The sequence below is a fragment of the Lipotes vexillifer genome, unplaced genomic scaffold (genome assembly GCF_000442215.2).
Source record: "Lipotes vexillifer unplaced genomic scaffold, Lipotes_vexillifer_v1.1 scaffold200, whole genome shotgun sequence".
Taxonomy (NCBI): domain Eukaryota; kingdom Metazoa; phylum Chordata; class Mammalia; order Artiodactyla; family Lipotidae; genus Lipotes; species Lipotes vexillifer.
The window spans coordinates 209,365-227,610 of NW_006790475.1; the positions used below are offsets into that span (position 1 = coordinate 209,365).

An 18,246-nucleotide genomic window follows, 5' to 3' on the forward strand; every position below is an offset into this window, starting at 1 on the left:
TCGGCAGGCGGACTCTCAACCACTGCACCACCAGGGAAGCCCAGTACAATCCTTTTATATGACACCTGACTAAATACATTTTCAATATGATACAGAGATGCTAAGCTGTTCCCAGCCCCACTGCCAGCATCAGATAAAATAAAGCCATTGTGAAGCCAACATATTAACCTCCAGGGACCTGGCCCTTCAAGACACATGCATTTCCACGGGTACTGTGTGTTAATAACCTTTTAGTTTAACTTTCCCTCTATTATGCAAATCTCTGCTCATGTGGTACTGAGGTTAAAATGTTCTTGCAATAACAGGACTTCCACTGAATGCACTTAGCAGTCCCCTAGTCACCAGATGACACATATGGGATCCTGCCCCAGACATTCAGGGGGCGAGGGGAGGTACTCTGCAGCACCTTCATTAACCTTGGAGTTGCAGACCTCCTTCCAGTGGGCCTGAGCCACAGGGCAAGATAGGGCAAGGTCCCCAAAGGGTGCTGTGCTGTGTGGGACTGGGGCAGGGAGTGAGGTCCCAAGAAACACACACATCTAACTAGGCCCCTGTGTGAATCACACTCCACAGTGTGAACCAACAACTGCACTATGTCCTTTCCTCAGTGTGATCCCACTAGCACCTCTGTCTGTTAGTCTATGCCTAGGATATCCAGGTCTAGATGTAAATATTGATAAGGCTATATAAATATAGATCCAGGTGTAGGTATGGGTAGATATAGACAGAGCTATGGGTAAGATATGGGTGTAGATAAAGATATAGATGTAGACATAGAGATAGATGTAGATATAGATAAGGGTATAGACAGGGGTATAGACATGGACATAGACACAGACATGAGTATGGGTGTAGGTATAGGTAGAGTTAGAGATAAGTATTCTCTCTTGATTTCTCTGGTCACACAGTTAAAGCTGCTGCCATAAAACCCACAAGCATATCCCTCTGTGTCACAATGACTCTGGCAGCAGCCCCTCGCCCCCTGCTCACTCGCCATGGGGGCTGCTTTGGGACCTCCTGTTTTCCTTCCCCACCCACTGCCAAGGCTTGGCCGGCCCCCACTCATCTTGCCCTTCCCCCACTAAGGAAGCCAATTTTGCTAGATGAGTCTGTGATGGAGAATCAGGAAGAAAGGGGCATGGTACCTCCCTGGGCCAGGTTAACCACAGAAACTGTGTATTACCATGGTCGACTCCAGGATTGGAAATGGAGGGAGCAGGGAGGTCAAAGAGTATTCCAGTGTCGCTCGGCTGGTATAAGATGATCAAAGTTTGTACTTTGTTATTTTGGGGTGTCTGTCAAATTTTATCCTTTGGTTATCTGAGGTCATCAAGGTGAGAAGTCTGAGAAACAATGCAGGGGTAGTGCCCAGCTCCCCAGTCCTTGTCCACCAGGTATACAGAGAAGTATACAGTCTCATCCCTAACTTGCAGCCAGAACTACTAGAAAAGGTGGGCAGGGTCCGTTTAAGCCTGAAGCCAGAAAAATGTCATAGCCACACCCACCTTCCCTAACCCTGACCATCTGAGTGGGATATATGCTGGGAGGACAGACTCAAAGAACAGGTTACCTACCGGGTCCCAATGTCTAAATTTCCTTTAGCGAAGGACAAAATGTTCCTATCATAATTAGAGAGTGGGTATTCAACCTCTCCCTAGGAAAGAAACTACCTGGATTTGAAATTTCATGAAGATATACATGACTTCCAGCAGATCTTGAGCTGGGAGAGGGGCATTATGTGTCCTCACGGGGGCTGAGAAATTCCACCTAGGTGGGAAAGTGAGCAAAAGAGCCCAAAATGAGCTTTGCCTCCCAAAGTCAGAGCCATACAACAGAAGACATACACCCCATCTCTGCCCCAAAAGGTGTTCCATCTCAAGCAGCATGCCTCCCTTGTCTTGGCCTCCATCTTCTCACCCACACAATGGGAACCATAGACATACCTTTCAGGGTCAGGGGGAGCTGAGAGCCAGCCAACCACAGAAAGTGCTGCCTTATTTTAAAGGAACATAAAAAGTTTACCTTTTAAATTCCTGGACAGAATAAGCCTACCATGTCTGGAAAATTATCTTTCCCATTAATTCCTGGAAATAACTTATGTCTTGTGTACAACTACAGGAATAAAAGAAAGATGACTTTCAATTGCAACTTCACATGAAGAAAATAAAAGGAATCTACTCTGTTCTTCAAGAAATCCCTGAGAGGGCTTCCCTGGCCGTGCAGTGGTTGAGAGTCTGCCTGCCGATGCAGGGGACACGGGTTTGTGCCCCAGTCCGGGAAGATCCCACATGCCATGGAGCGGCTGGGCCTGTGAGCCATGGCCGCTGAGTCTGTGCGTCCGGAGCCTGTGCTCCACAACGGGAGAGGCCACAACAGTGACAGCCCTGCGTACAGGGGGAAAAAAATCCCTGAGAAAAGAAACCACAATACCTTTCTTTGTAGCTCCTGGATATTGGTCTCCCAATTTTTATCTTCCTGTGAGATCTGTCTAAAAGAAAAAAGGAAAGACATCATTTTCCTGGTGGCATCAAGCAGTGAGGCCAGCAAGGTGGCATTCAGCAATGGCACACAGCATGGTCCCCTGGCCTGGACGCCATCCACAGTGTGACACCAGGTGCGGCCACAGAATGGGGCAGGCCTCGTGGTGTAAGAAGCCCGATAGAACTGGGTTCATGAGTTGGAAAAGATGCTCACTCTAGATTCCCAAGGGAAAGTAATACATGAAATGACCGGACTGTTCAACGAGGCATGTGCGAGCATAGCACAGGAAACGTGAGAAGAACACTGGCCAGAATGTCAACAGGGGAATGAGACAGTAAGCCACCTTGGTTTTCCTCTTTTTACTTATTAATTTTCTGAATCTTTTTTCAAAATGAGGATGTGTTATATTTATAATTTAACTAAAGGAAAAAAACAGTAAAAGAAATGCCACTTGCTTTAGTGGTGATTTTGATCAATTGGAAATGAACTTTGAAGCACTTATGTCTGCTTCCTTCTCCCTCTGGTCATGGTATCCGCCCATCTCTATTTCCATTTGTCACCTCTATTTGTTCCAACTTGCCGTTCTTTTTTAACCTTTCCTATCAACTCATCTTTTCTTTTCTGCTTTATTTCCTCCCTCACCAGTTAGGAAAAAGAAGTTGTGTGGTGTAGAATTTAGTCTTCATGAGCACTCACGTGTCATAGTGTCAGTGGAGGTCGACCACACAGCCAGTACAGACCCTAAAGGAAATCACAGCAGACCCAACTGAATGGTTCTAAGGACAATTTTTAAAAATAAAATGTAGAAACAAGACCTGAAGAGTTATCACATGCCTTAGATCACCCTCATTCCTATCTGCTTCCAGTGACTGTGTGGGCTTACAAAGCCACTGCCCTCTCTGGGCCTCAGTTTCCCTTTCTGTGATCAAAACAGGATGAGTTGATGGACACTTGGTGAATTCTTCACATTTTAACCCTGAGATACACTGGCTGTGTCTTAACATCCATACCAGATGGAACACGTTGAAACTTGAAGGCCAGTAGATTAAATATATTCAGGGCAATTTACTCCTGCATCTTTAATTTACAAAGTTTTTCCTTTTAAGATCCATGCCTGTTGTTGAAGTTGTTCACTCTGTCCCCAGCCTGTAACTCAGGGCCTTCCAGTAGCTTGGGGGTACCAGGTCCTGCTTCTCCAGCGTCACAGGATACAGGTAGGTCTTGAGATGAGATGGAGCTGAGGATGCTGAGACAGTGCTTCACACTGGGATGCATCTCTAGACAGAGTGAGTCTCTACATACTCGCCTGTGGCCTTCTCCCCCCACTCTCAGACCAGGCTGCAGCCACACTAGACAGCCCTCAGAGGTTGGCACTGGCACTGTGCCCAGCTCCTGTCCTCAGTCTGCTTGCCTGCTCTCTGGTAACACAGGGCTGGTCTCAGCAAACCGCAATATGTAAGATCATTCTCACTACCTTCACAAGGACTCACATTTCCCCTTGCCGTGACAGACTTCACATCTCCACCCACTTCTCAACCCTACTGCAAGAATCCTTCCACATCCCTGAGGAGTGAGCAGGCTCTCACTCTTTCTGTCAGTACTTCCAGTGTAAAGACAGGTTGGAACTCAGCACCTCCTCCGAGCGGGGAGGAAAAACTCAGCACCTCACTGTTACTGTTAGGTCTCAGCTTTGATTAAAAACAAACTCAAGGGACTTCTCTGGTTGTCCAGTGATTAAGATTCTGTGCTTCCAATGCAGGGGGCCCTGGTTCAATCCCTAGTCAGGGAACTAATTTCCCACATGTCATAAGGTGGCAAAAAAAAACCCCAAAAACTCCAAGAAATGAATTGAGCAGGAATTAGGTATTCTTTGAGCTCCTGGAAAATAAACTACTGGGAGAATATTTTTTTAGATTAGTTTGTTATATATTTTTTTAATTTTTATTATGCAATGTGTTAGGTGTGAAGTGTGACAGGCAGTAGTTGAGTGTGAAGTCAATCCCTGGCATCACTCTTTCATAACCCTGGGCAAGTTGCTCAAATTCTCTGAGCCTCACAGTTTTCTCCCTTAAGCTGGGGCTAATATCAGCACACATTCCAGAGATCTAAGTGAGGGTTAAATAAAATGCTGCATCATAACAGGTTTAGTACAGTGTATGGCACCCAAAACTTACTTAGTAGCATGCAGCTAGTGTTACTCTTTCGCCGTACCATGGGGTATTCTTCACAATCACTTTAGCTCACATTTTACACATGACATTTGGACACTCTTAAGGTGGTCATAAATAGGTTGTTGATACAATCCAACCATTGAGTATAACTGGTAAAGGTAAGAACCACTGCTGTAAACCAAGAGTGATCTGAGCAGGGCCTGGCTTGATACCTGTGGAAGCTGTGCAACCTTCGGGCCAGCAAGCGCTCCAGTGCCAGCACCTTCCCCAGGAGTAGACCTCGAACTGCTGTCTCCTCACGGCTGGCTGGGCTGATGTGCTGTGCAGTAAGGCGCCAGACATGGATCTCATGCTTCAGTTCTGCAGGCAAGGAAAGTCGAGGCTTCATTCTCCTGCAGTCTCAGACATCAGCACCTACTCCCCTCAGCACCCTCCAAGAACAGAAAACACACACCCGTGATGCAGATCTCCAAGGGCCAAACCAAAGCAGTGGCTTCTTAGCTTTCATGTTATTATGAGAGAACCAGAAGACAAAGCTGACTCTTAAAAATTACAGTAGATGTAAAGATAATTTCAACTCTTTGGGTGAAGAATAAATTCTTGAATAGGCATATGAAAGCACCCAATAAACTTTTTCCCTCCCAAGAAATTACTTCTTGGAGCCAGTAGTTCAGATCTCAGTTCAAAATCCAGACATTGCCTAATCTTTGAAACAGATCTAATACACATCAGAAATACAAGTGTAGTAGGTGGTGCCTGGTCTCCCCAGTAGGGCATTTGGTAATAGCAGGAGATGGGGAGAGCCCTCCCTCATGACCAGGCCCCCAAGTTGAGCTTGCGTCTATGAAAGGACACAAAGGAGAGAAATGTAGACAACTTTATGCACTTCTGAAATTAAAAGAATGAGGCAAATTTTCACCCATCAATGAATTTAAACCTCTTCTGATAGAGAAGAGAAAAATGAATTGCTAATTTATTGGCTCCTAAAATACTGGAATATCTTATGAAATTTTACTTTTAACCTCTAGTTTACTGTTAAAGATACTACAAAAATTTCTCAAAATATCCACTAAAAGAATATAAGGAAGCACAGTATTTTCATTAATCACCTCTCATGTACAGTGCACTATACTACATATCTTAAAAATTCAAGATGATATTAAAAGAACACACACTTTCAAGCAGGATTAGGTCAGTTGACACTAGCTCAGAGCAGAGTCAAGGCAGGGCAATTCTCCCAAGACCTGTGAAGCAGTGCACATGCCTGGGCTCAATGACAAGGAAAATGCCACCATGGTTTTCTCTAAAGGGTCAGCCTTTCAAAGATGAAAACTTTTTAGAATGAAGATAAGTAAAGTACTTCCATTCAGTACATATTGATTCTTTGTAGCTTGCTAAAACAGAAGAAACTTGGGTATAACCTGAAAGCCTCTACAGAGAAACAGATCCATAATTCCCTCAGTAAACATAATTCACACCTCATTAAACAACCTGTGAGGATATGATAATATAAAAAGGAGGAAGAGGATAAAAACATGAATTAGGCTTCTGAAATACTGAACACACACACACACACAAATGCCGCACTGGGACAGGAATGGGGGGACAAGATGGTGCAGCAGCTTCAGAGAAGGTGCAGAGAGTGCCATTATTTCATCCAATGCTCTGAACTTAATTATACAATGGATATCATTCAAAGCCCATCCCTAAAGTATCAGAGATTTTCTAGCCATTCTTTCAAGCCATACTAGTGACTGCCACTCTCTCAAGCAGCTGACCAACTTTAAAGAGCTACACAGGAGCATTGCTCAGCTCAGCTCCCAGGCCAGCCTGTGGGAGCCTCCCCACCTCTGTGTTTGGAGAAGCAGAAACTGTGAATCTGGCCTTCCAGGTCCCCAGGGCTCCTTTCCACAGGTGTCTTCTCCAGCGTCACCTTCAGCCCCTCACGCACACCCAGAGCCTTGCCACCTTCTAGCCCATCAAATCAAACAGGACAGGCTACTCTCCTCAGATCAACCCATGGGTTAATGCTCAAGTAGTGCACTTTCATTTTTCTAGTTGTGGACGAAATAAATATATCACCGATCATGGGAAATTTTGGTTGAGAGCGATTTTGTCCAAGAGAAGGGAGTCCACTGCCTGCACCCAGAGCTCAGTTTAGCCAAGCACCCACTCCTCGGCTCCCAAGCTTCCTCTGTACCTCCTCTGCCATTTACCCACCCTGTCTCTGCTGAGCTCTAAGACAGTGAACCCAATCAGCTACCTGGTATTGCCCTCTGAACCTTGTGCTACAAGATTCACAGATAAACATTCCATCTTCCCCCACAGAACTCTCTCTTCCCTCACTGTCTTAGTTCTTATATGACATCATTAATCTTCCAGGTACATGAACCTGAAATGTCATTTTGGTCTTATCAATGTCATTCTCCTCTACATTTCTGCACTGAACATGTAATAGGTGCCAGACACCATGCTAGATGTTAAAGGAGAAGAATAAATTGACAAGTTATACGACAGGCCTCCAACAAGCTAGACAGAGAAATAAGATACATCATAAATGAACACGAGCTAAGGCTGTACTAGGCCACAAGAGCAGTTCAGGATATGATGGTGTGGGTCTTGCAGGATCCACCTGTTCCTGACTCAGGTCACCAGCTTATCCAGGCTTCATCTCCTCACATTTGCCTAATTCTGATTGCTGCTCCTCAGTAACCTTTGACTGAAGCCACTTCCTGACAACCCAACCCTGGTTGGTCCCTGGTTAATCATAAAACACTGTTTGCCCTATCTATCTATCTATCTATCTATCTATCTATCATCTATAGAAACTATATATCTATTTATCTATCTATAGATAAATACAGTTAGATATATGGAAACAAGGAATCTATGTTCCTATTTACCTATCTTCTACCTATCTAGGCTGATCCACCTAAGAAAACAGATGATAGATAGATAGATAGTTTCCTTCTTTCAAATAGCCCATTGTTCCCCATGACCTGCAAAGATCTTTAGGGAAGACTCAAGATCCTCAAATTGTGAGTGCCATTGTGAGCTCTGATCCCACTGTATAAGTTTTAGCTCTTGCTTTGCCTGACTAGCCCTGACCAGGACACATCATCAGATGTCTCATCTCTACTTCTCTGATTACCTCCAGCCCCTATCTTTCCAAGCTTCTCAACCACCCACTTGTGGCATTACTTGTGGTTGCCGTATAAATATTACAAGCAGGCAAAGACATTACCATGTGGGATGTGTTCTCTCACAGGAGGTGGTGCCTGCCAGGAGCCTAGAGGAGGGTCACCTGGCTCTAATTCAGGAGTCTCAGGGGAAGACACCTAGGCCAGGAGTTGAGAAATAGAGTTATACTACTTTAAAATTCTTATACTTTATGTTAAGTGGTATAATATCACTTGAATTTAGTGATATAATTATAACTAAAGTCACAATTAGAAAATGTGACATGATGATACACTTAAATTCAACCATATCACTAATCAAGTTAAATATCAATGATCTAAACATATCAATTAAAAGACAGATTAGTAGATTGGATAAAAAAGCAAGACCCAACTATAAGCTATTTGCAAGAAATGCACTTTAAATATAAAGACACAAAAAGGTTAAAAGTAAAAGGATGATAAAAATATACCACACTAACAGAAAGCTGGAATTGCTACATTAAGATGAAATTAGTTTTCAGAGCAAGAATATTACTATGGATAGGGAAGGGTACTTCATAATGATAAAGGTGTTAACTCTTCTAGAGGAAATAGTAACCCTAAATATTTATGTACCCTAGTAACAAAATTTTGAAATATGTAAAGCAAAAAATCATAGAATTGCAAAGATAAATAGACAAATCCACAGTCTTAATCAGAGATTTCTACATCCACCTCTCAATAATTCATAGACAAGTGGGCAGAAAATCAGCAAGAATATGGATGACCTGAATAACATTATCAGTCAACTTGACCTAATTGTTCATATTGACATAACTCCAACCAACAACAGCAGAATATATATTCTTTTCTAGTGCAAATAGAATATTTATGAAAATAGGCCACATTCTACCATAAAACAGGTTTCAATCAATTCAAAAGGATTCAAGTTTTACAAAATATATTCTCTGACCACTGTGAAATTAAATTTGGTAACTGCAAAAATCCCCAAATTTGGTGTAGGTATATACATCTAAAATATCCAAGGATCAAAGAAGAAACCAAAATGGAAATCAGAAAGTAATTTGAATTGAAGGGAAGTAAAACAAAACATATCAAAATTGGTGGAAGACCACTACTTAGAAGGAAATTTAGAGCACTAAATACCTATACTAGAAAATAAGATATACATAAAACCAATAATCTCAACCCTCACATTACGAAACTAGTAAAAGAAGAAAAAATAAATAAACCCAAAGTAAGTAGGAGAAAATAAATAATAAATATCAGAGTATAAATCATTAAAAGAGAAAAAATGTAGAAAAAATCTATATAATCAAAAGCTGGTTGAGATCAGTAACACTGATAAACCTCTAGACAGACCAATCAGAAAAAAAGTTAAGACATAAATCCAATATCAGGAATGAGAGAAGTTCATTTACCAAAAATTCTATAGTCATTACGTAAACCTCCCAGACTTCAGACAATACTACAAAGCTACAGTAATCAAAACAGCATGGTATTGGCACAAAAACAGACATATAGGTCAATGGAACAGAACAGAGAGCCCAGAAATAAGCCCAAACACCTATGGTCAGTTAATCTACAACAAAAGAGGTAAGAATATACAATGGAGAAAAGACATTCTCTTCAGCAAGTGGTGTTGGAAAAGCTGAACATCCTCATATAAATCAATGAAATTAGAACACTCCTTCACACCATACACAGAAATACACTCAAAATGGTTAAAAGACCTAAATATAAGACATGACACCATAAATTCCTAGAAGAGAACATAGGTGAAACTTCTTGGACATAAATCATAGCAATATTTTCTTAAATCAGTTTACCAAGGAAAAGAAATAAAAGCAAAGATAAACAAATGGGACCTAACCAAACATAAAAGCTTTTGCACAGCAAAGGAAACTATCAACAGAATGAAAGACAACCTACAGAATGGGAAAAAATCTTTGCAAAAGATGCAACTGACAAGAGATATTAATCCAAAATATACAAACAGCTCATACAACCCAATATCAAACAACCCAATCAAAAAATTGGCAGAAGCGCCGCAGGCTTGCCCCACAATCCATACCCCTACCTCTGCCTGGCCTGAGTGAGCCTGAGGCCCCGAATCAATGGCGTCTTTAACCACGTCCTGTCTGAGTGAAGAACAGACACACTCCAGTGACCTACACACAGAGGCAGGGCCAAATCCAAAGCTGAACCCCAGGAGCTCTGCAAACAAAGAAGAGAAAGGGAAATCTCTCCCAGCAGCCTCAGGAGTAGTGGATTAAATCTCTACAATCAACTTGATGTACCCTGAATCTGTGGAATACATGAATAGACAACGAATCATCCCAAATTGAGGAAGTGGACTTTGAGAGCAAGATTTATTATTTTTTCCCCTTTTCCTCTTTTTCTGAGTGTGCATGTGTATGCTTCTGTGTGAGATTTTGTCTGTATAGCTTTGCTTCTACCATTTGTCCTAGGGTTCTATCTGTCCGTTTTTTTACTTAAAAACTTTTTTTTCTTGATAATTATGTTTTTATTTTAATAACTTTATTTTATTTTACCTTACTATATTTCATTTTCTTTTATCCTCTTTCATTATTTATTTCTACTTTTTCTCCCTTTTATTCTGAGCTGTGTGAATGAAAGGCTCTTGGTACAGCAGCCAGGAGTCAGTGCTGTGCCTCTGAGGTGGGAGAGCCAACTTCAGAACACTGGCCCACAAGAGACCTCCCAGCTCCATGTAATATCAAACAGTGAAAATCTCGCAGAGATCTCCATCTCAACACAAACACCCAGCTTCACTCAACGACCAGCAAACTACAGTGTGGGACACCCTATGCCAAACAACTAGCAAGACAGGAACACAACCCACCCATTAGCAGAGAGGCTGCCTAAAATCATAATAAGTTCACAGACACCCCAAAACACACCACCACACGTCGACCTGCCCCCCAGAAAGACAAGATCCAGCCTCACCCACCACAGCACAGGCACTAGTCCCCTCCACCAGGAAGCCTACACAACTCACTGAACCAACTTTAGCCACTGGGGACAGACACCAAAAACAATGGGAACTACAAACCTGCAGCCTGCAAAAAGGAGACCCCAAACACAGTAAGATAAGCAAAACGAGAAGAAAGAAAAACACACAGCAGATGAAGGAGCAAGATAAAAAGCCACCAAACCTAACAAATGAAGAGGAAATACGCAGTCTACCTGAAAAAGAATTCAAAATATTGATAGTAAAGATGATCCAAAATCGTGGAAATAGAATACAGAAAATGCAAGAAATATTTAACAAGGACCTAGAAGAACAAAAGATGAAACAATCAATGAGGAACAACACAATAAATGAAATTAAAAATACTCTACAAGGGATCAAAAGCAGAATAACTGAAGCAGAAGAACGGATAAGTGACCTGGAAGATAAAATAGTGGAAATAACTACTGCAGAGCAGAATAAAGAAAAAAAAATGAAAAGAACTGAGGACAGTTTCAGAGAAATCTGGGACATTAAAAGCACCAATGCTCGAATTATAGGGGTTGCAGAAGAAGAGAAAAAGAAAGGGACTCAGAAAATATTTGAAGAGATTATAGTTGAAAACTTCCCTAATATGGGAAAGGAAATAGTTAATCAAGTCCAGGAAGCACAGAGAGTCCCATACAGGATAAATCCAACGAGAAACCTACCAAGACATATATTAATCAAACTGTCAAAAATTAAAAACAAAGAAAGCATATTACAAGCAGCAAGGGAAAACAACAAATAACACACAAGGGAATCCCCATAAGGTTAACAGCTGATCTTTCAGCAGAAACTCTTCAAGCCAGAAGAGACTGGAAGGACATAGTTAAAGTGATGAAGGAGAAAAATCTACAACCAAGATTACTCTACCCAGCAAGCATCTCATTCAGATTTGATGGAGAAATTAAAACCTTTACAGACAAGCAAAAGCTGAGAGAGTTCAGCACCACCAAACCAGCTTTACAACAAATGCTAAAGGATCTTCTCTAGGCAAGAGACACAAGAGAATGAAAAGACCTATAATAACAAGCCCAAAAGAATTAAGAAAATGTGAATATGAACATACATATCGATAATTACTTTAAATGTAAATGGATTGGGGCTTCCCTGGTGGCGCAGTGGTTGAGAGTCCGCCTGCTGATGCAGGGGACACAGGTTTGTGCCCCGGTCTGGGAAGATCCCACATGCCGTGGAGCAGCTGGGCCTGTGAGCCGTGGCCGCTGAGCCTGCGTGTCTGGAGCCTGTGCTCCACAACGGGAGAGGCCACAACAGTGAGAGGCCCGCGTACCGCAAAAAAAAAAAAAATGTAAATGGATTAAATGCTCCCACCAAAAGACACAGACTGGCTGAATGGATAGAAAAACAAGACACATATATATGCTGTCTACAAGAGACCCACTTCATACCTAGAGACACATACAGCCTGAAAGTGAGGGGATGGAAAAAGATATTCCATGCAAATGGAAACCAAAAGAAAGCTGGAGTAGAAATACTTATATCAGACAAAATAGACTTTAAAATAAAGACTATTAGAAGAGACAAAGAAGGACACTATGTAATGAGCAAGGGATCGATCCAAGAAGAAGATATAACCATTGTAAATATTTATGCACCCAACATAGGAGCACCTCAATACATAAGGCAAATACTAACAGCCATAAAAGGGGAAATCGACAGTAACACATTCATAGTAGGGGACTTCAACATCCCACTTTCACCAATGGACAGATCACCCAAAATGAAAATAAATAAGGGCACACAAGCTTTAAATGATACATTAAACAAGATGGACTTAATTGATATATATAGGACATTCCATCCAAAAACAGCAGAATCCACATTTTTCTCAACTGCTCATGGAACATTCTCCAGGATAGATCACATCTTGGGTCACAAATCAAGCCTTGGTAAATTTAAGAAAATTGAAATTGTATCAAGTATCTTTTCCAACAACAATGCTATGAGACTAGATATCAATTACAGGAAAATATCTGTAAAAAGTACAAACACATGGAGGCCAAGCAATACACTACTTGATAACGAAGTGATCACTGAAGAAATCAAAGTGAAAATCTAAATATACATAGAAACAAATGACAATGAAAACACACGACCCAAAACCTATGGGATGCAGCAAAAGCAGTTCTAAAAGGGAAGTTTATAGCAATACAATCCAACCTTAAGAAACAGGGAACATCTCAAATAAACAACCTAACTTGCACCTAAAGCAATTAGAGAAAGAAGAACAAAAAAAACCCCAAAGTTAGCAGAAGGAAAGAAATCATAAAGATCAGAAAGAAATGAAAAAGAAATGAAGGAAATGATAGCAAAGATCAATAAAACTAAAAGCTGGTTCTTTGAGTAGATAAACAAAATTGATAAGCCATTAGCCAGACTCATCAATAAAAAAAGGAAGAAGACTCAAATCAATAGAAATGAAAAAGGAGAAGTAACAACTGACACTGCAGAAATACAAAAGATCATGAGAGATTACTACAAGCAACTTTACTCCAATAAAATGGACAACCTGGAAAAAAATGGGCAAATTCTTAGAAATGCACATCCTGCCATGACTGAATCAGGAAGGAATAGAAAATATGAACAGACCAATCACAAGCACTGAAATTGAAACTGTGATTAAAATTCTTCCACTTCCCTGGTGTCGCAGTGGTTGCGAGTCCGCCTGCCAAGACACGGGGCACAGGTTCGTGCCCCAGTCCTGGAGGATCCCACGTGCTGCAGAGCTGCTGGACCCATGAGCAATGGCCGCTGGGCCTGCACATCAGGAGCCTTTGCTCCTCAACGGGAGAGACCACAGCAGTGAGAGGCCCGCATACAGCAAAAAATATATATATATATATATCTACCAACAAACAAAAGCCCAGGACTTGATGGCTTCACAGGCGAATTCTATCAAACATTTGGAGAAGAGCAAACACCTATCCTTCTCAAACTCTTCCAAAATATAGCAGAGGGAGGAACACTCCCAAACTCATTCTACAAGGCCACCATTACCCTGATACCAAAACCAGACAAGGATGTCAAAAAGAAAGAAAATTACAGGCCAATATCACTGATGAACATAGATGCAAAAATCCTCAACAAAATACTAGCAAACAGAATCCAACAACACATTAAAAGGATCATACACCATGATCAATTTGGGTTTATTCCAGGAATGCAAGGATTCTTCAGTATACGCAAAGCAATCAACGTGACACACCATATTAACAAATAGAAGGAGAAAAACCATATAATCATCTCAATAGATGCAGAGAAAGCTTTCAACAAAATTCAACACCATTTATAATAAAAACCCTGCAGAAAGTCGGCATAGAGGGAACTTTCCTCAACATAATAAAGGCCATATATGACAAACCCACAGCCAGCATCATCCTCAATGGTGAAAAATTGAAAGCATTTCAACTAAGATCAGGAAAAAGACAAGGTAGGCCACTCTCACCACTATTATTCAACAGAGTTTTGGAAGTTTTAGCCACAGCAATCAGAGAAGAAAAGGAAATAAAAGGAATCCAAATTGGAAAAGAAGAAGTAAAGCTGTCACTGTTTGCAGATGACATGATACTATACATAGAGAATCCTAAAGATGCTACCAGAAATCTCCTAGAGCTAATCAATGAATCTGGTAAAGTAGCAGGATACAAAATTAATGCACAGAAATCTCTGGCATTCCCATACACTAATGACGGAAAAACTGAAAGAAATCAAGAAAACACTCCCATTTACCATTGCAACAAAAAGAATAAAATATCTAGGAATAAACCTACCTAAGGAGACAAAAGACCTGTATGCAGAAAATTATAAGACACTGATGAAAGAAATTAAAGATGATACAAATCGATGGAGAGATATATCATGTTCTTGGTTTGGAAGAATCAACATTGTGAAAATGACTCTACTACCCAAAGCAATCTACAGATTAAATGCAATCCCTATCAAACTACCACTGACATTTTTCACAGAACTAGAACAAAATTTTCACAATTTGTGTGGAAACACAAAAGGCCCCGAATAGCCAAAGCAATCTTGAGAATGAAAAACGGAGCTGGAGGAATCAGGTTCCGTGACTTCAGACTTTACTACAAAGCTACAGTAATCAAGAGAGTATGGTACTGGCACAAAAACAGAAAGGTAGATCAATGAAACAGGATAGAAAGCCCAGAGATAAACCCACGCACATATGAACACCTTATCTTTGATAAAGGAGGCAGGAATGTACAGTGGAGAAAGGACAGCCTCTTCAATAAGTGGTGCTGGGAAAACTGGACAGGTACATGTAAAAGTATGAAATTAGATCACTCCCTAACACCATACACAAAAATAAGCTCAAAATGGATTAAAGACCTCAATGTAAGGCCAGAAACTATCAAACTCTTAAAGGAAAACATAGGCAAAACACTCTATGACATAAATCACAGCAAGATCCTTTTTGACCCACCTCTTAGAGAAATGGAAATAAAAAGAAAAATAAACAAATGGGACCTAATGATACTTGAAAACTTTTGCACAGCAAAGTAAACCAAAAACAAGACCAAAATACAACCCTCAGAATGGGAGAAAATATTTGCAAATGAAGCAACTGACAAAAGATTCATCTCCAAAATTTATAAGCAGCTCATGCAGCTCAGTAACAAAAAATCAAACAACCCAATCCAAAAATGGGCAGAAGACCTAAGTAGACATTTCTCCAAAGAAGATATAAAGACTGCCAACAAACACATGAAACAATGCTCAACATCATTAATCATTAGATAAATGCAAATCAAAACTACAATGAGGTATCTCACACCAGTCAGAATGGCCATCATAAAAAATCTGGAAACAATAAATGCTGGCGAGTGTGTGGAGTAAAGCGAACACTCTTGCACTGCTGGTGGGAATGTGAATTGGTACAGCCATTATGGAGAACAATATGGAGGTTCCTTAAAAAACTAAAAATAGAACTATCATATGACCCAGCAATCCCACTACTGGGCATATACCCTGAGAAAACCATAATTCAAAAAGAGTCATGTACCAAATGTTCATTGCAGCTCTATTTACAATAGCCAGGAGATGGAAACAACCTAAGTGTCCATCATTGGATGAATGGATAAAGAAGATGTGGCACATATATACAATGGAATATTACTCAGCCATAAAAATAAATGAAATTGGGCTATTTGTAATGGACATAGCGTCTGTCATACAGAATGAAGTAAGTCAGAAAGAGAAAAACAAATACCATATGCTAACACATATATATGGAATTCTATTTTTAATGTCATGAAGAACCTTGGGGTAAGACAGGAATAAAGACACAGACCTACTAGACAATGGACTTGAGGATATGGGGAGGGCGAAGGGTAAGCTGTGACAAAGTGAGAGAGTGGCATGGACATATATACACTACCAAACATAAAATAGATAGCTAGTGGGAAGCCGCTGCATAGCACAGCGAGATCAGCTCATTGTTTTGTAACCACCTAGAGGAGTGGGACAGGGAGGGTGGGATGGAGGGAGATGCAAGAGGGAAGAGATATGGGAACATATGTATATGTATAACTGATTCACTTTGTTATAAAGCAGAAACTAACACACCACTGTAAGACAATTATATTCCAATAAAGATGTAAAAAAGAAAAATTGGCAGAAGACCTAAATAGGTATTTCTCCAAAAAACACACACAGATGGCCATCAGGCACATGATGCTCAGTATCACTAATTATTAGAGAAATGCAAATCAAAACTACAATGAGGTTCCACCTCACACCAGTCAGAATGGCCATCATTAAAATGTCTACAAATAATAAATGTTGGAGCGGGTGTGGAGAAAAGAGAACACTCCTATACTGTTTGTGGGAATGTAAATTGGTGCAGCCACTATGGAGAACATTATGGAGGTTCCTTGAAAAACCAAAAATAAGGTTACCATATGATCCAGCAATTCCACGCTTCGGCACATATCCAGAAAAGATGAAAATTCTAATTCAAAAAGATACATACAGTCAAATGTTCACAGGAACACTGTTTACCATAACCAAGACATGGAAACAATCCAAGTGCCCATCAATAGATGATTGGTTGGAAGATGTGGTGTATATACACAATGGAATATTACTCAGCCATAAAAAGAATGAAATATTGCCATTAGCAGCAACATGCAACATGGACATAGAGAATATCATACTAAGTGAAGTAATTCAGACAAAGAAAGACAAGTATTATAGGATATCACTTATACTTGGAATCTAAAAAATAACACAAATTAATCTATATACAAAACATAAACAGACTCACAGACATAGAAAATAAACTTATGTTTAGCAAAGGGGAAAGGGAAGGGGAGGCATAAATTAGGAGGATGGGATTAATGCATACAAACTATGATGCATAAAACAGATAAGCAACAAGGATTTACTGTATAGCACAGCAAACTATACTCAATATCTTATAATAACCTAATAGAAAATAATCTGAAAAAAATATATATATATAACTGAATCACTTTATTGTACACCTAAAACTAACCCAATATTGCAAATCAACTGTACTTCAATTTAAAAAGTTCTATAGCCATTAAAAGGATAATGAAAAACCATTATGATCAGTTTTATAATAATTCTTTCAACAATTGAGGTACGATGGACAAATTCCTTTAAAGATATAAACCACAAGTGAGCACTCAAGAAGAAATAGACAACCTTAATAGCTAGCCCTATATCTATTAAGGAATTTAAATATGTAGTTAAAAACTAGAAGGAAGGAAAGAAAGGAAGGGAGGGAGGAAGGGAGGGAGGTCCAAGCCTTTAAATATCCTGGCAAACACTTAAGGAAAAAAGTAGTAGCAATTTTACACCATCTCTTCCCAAAAACTGAAGAGGAGGATATACTTCTATATTCATCCTTCAAGGACAGCAAAAGTAGACATTTCAAGAGAAGACACTACACACCAATATCCCTATTGTACAAAGATATTAAAATTCTATATAAAATATTAGGAAGAAGCAGCATGAGTTGATATTTGGTGACCAGAGGGGCAGACTCTTGTTATTATTTGTGCTTTTCAACAAATAAGTCAAGTTCTCTCCCATTCTAATCACTTGGCAGGCTGACTCATCCTGACCCCTGCAACTGGTGACAGGGTGAAAACTGAGGCCTGGTGACACTCAGGATGAGCTGTGTCATTCAGTGGTAGAGTGGAACATGTGGTTCTCTCTGTCTGATGACCAGCAGCTCAGGGCTCTGAGAACTATTGACCAGGAAGGCACTGCCAGCCCACAATGGGCATGAGGCCAAAGTGAGGAAGAGTCACTGAGATTTCAGGGTTACTTTTTACTGCAGCATAACCAAGCATCTGACAGATGCTCTCTACACACCAAAGACCTGCTG

At 40.4% G+C, this 18,246-nt stretch overlaps 1 protein-coding gene across 1 annotated transcript in view; it reads right to left on the reverse strand.

Moving 5' to 3' along the window:
* The window catches only part of OCA2 (OCA2 melanosomal transmembrane protein), a 271,890-nt gene that overhangs the window by 126,116 nt on the left and 127,528 nt on the right, over positions 1–18,246 (reverse strand). Inside the window, exons 15-16 of the mRNA XM_007463772.1 lie at positions 4,865–5,012; positions 2,431–2,488 (exon numbers count right to left, since the gene is read on the reverse strand). Of these exons, the coding sequence (XP_007463834.1) occupies positions 2,431–2,488; positions 4,865–5,012 (206 nt within the window). The remainder of the gene's footprint in view (positions 1–2,430; positions 2,489–4,864; positions 5,013–18,246) is intronic.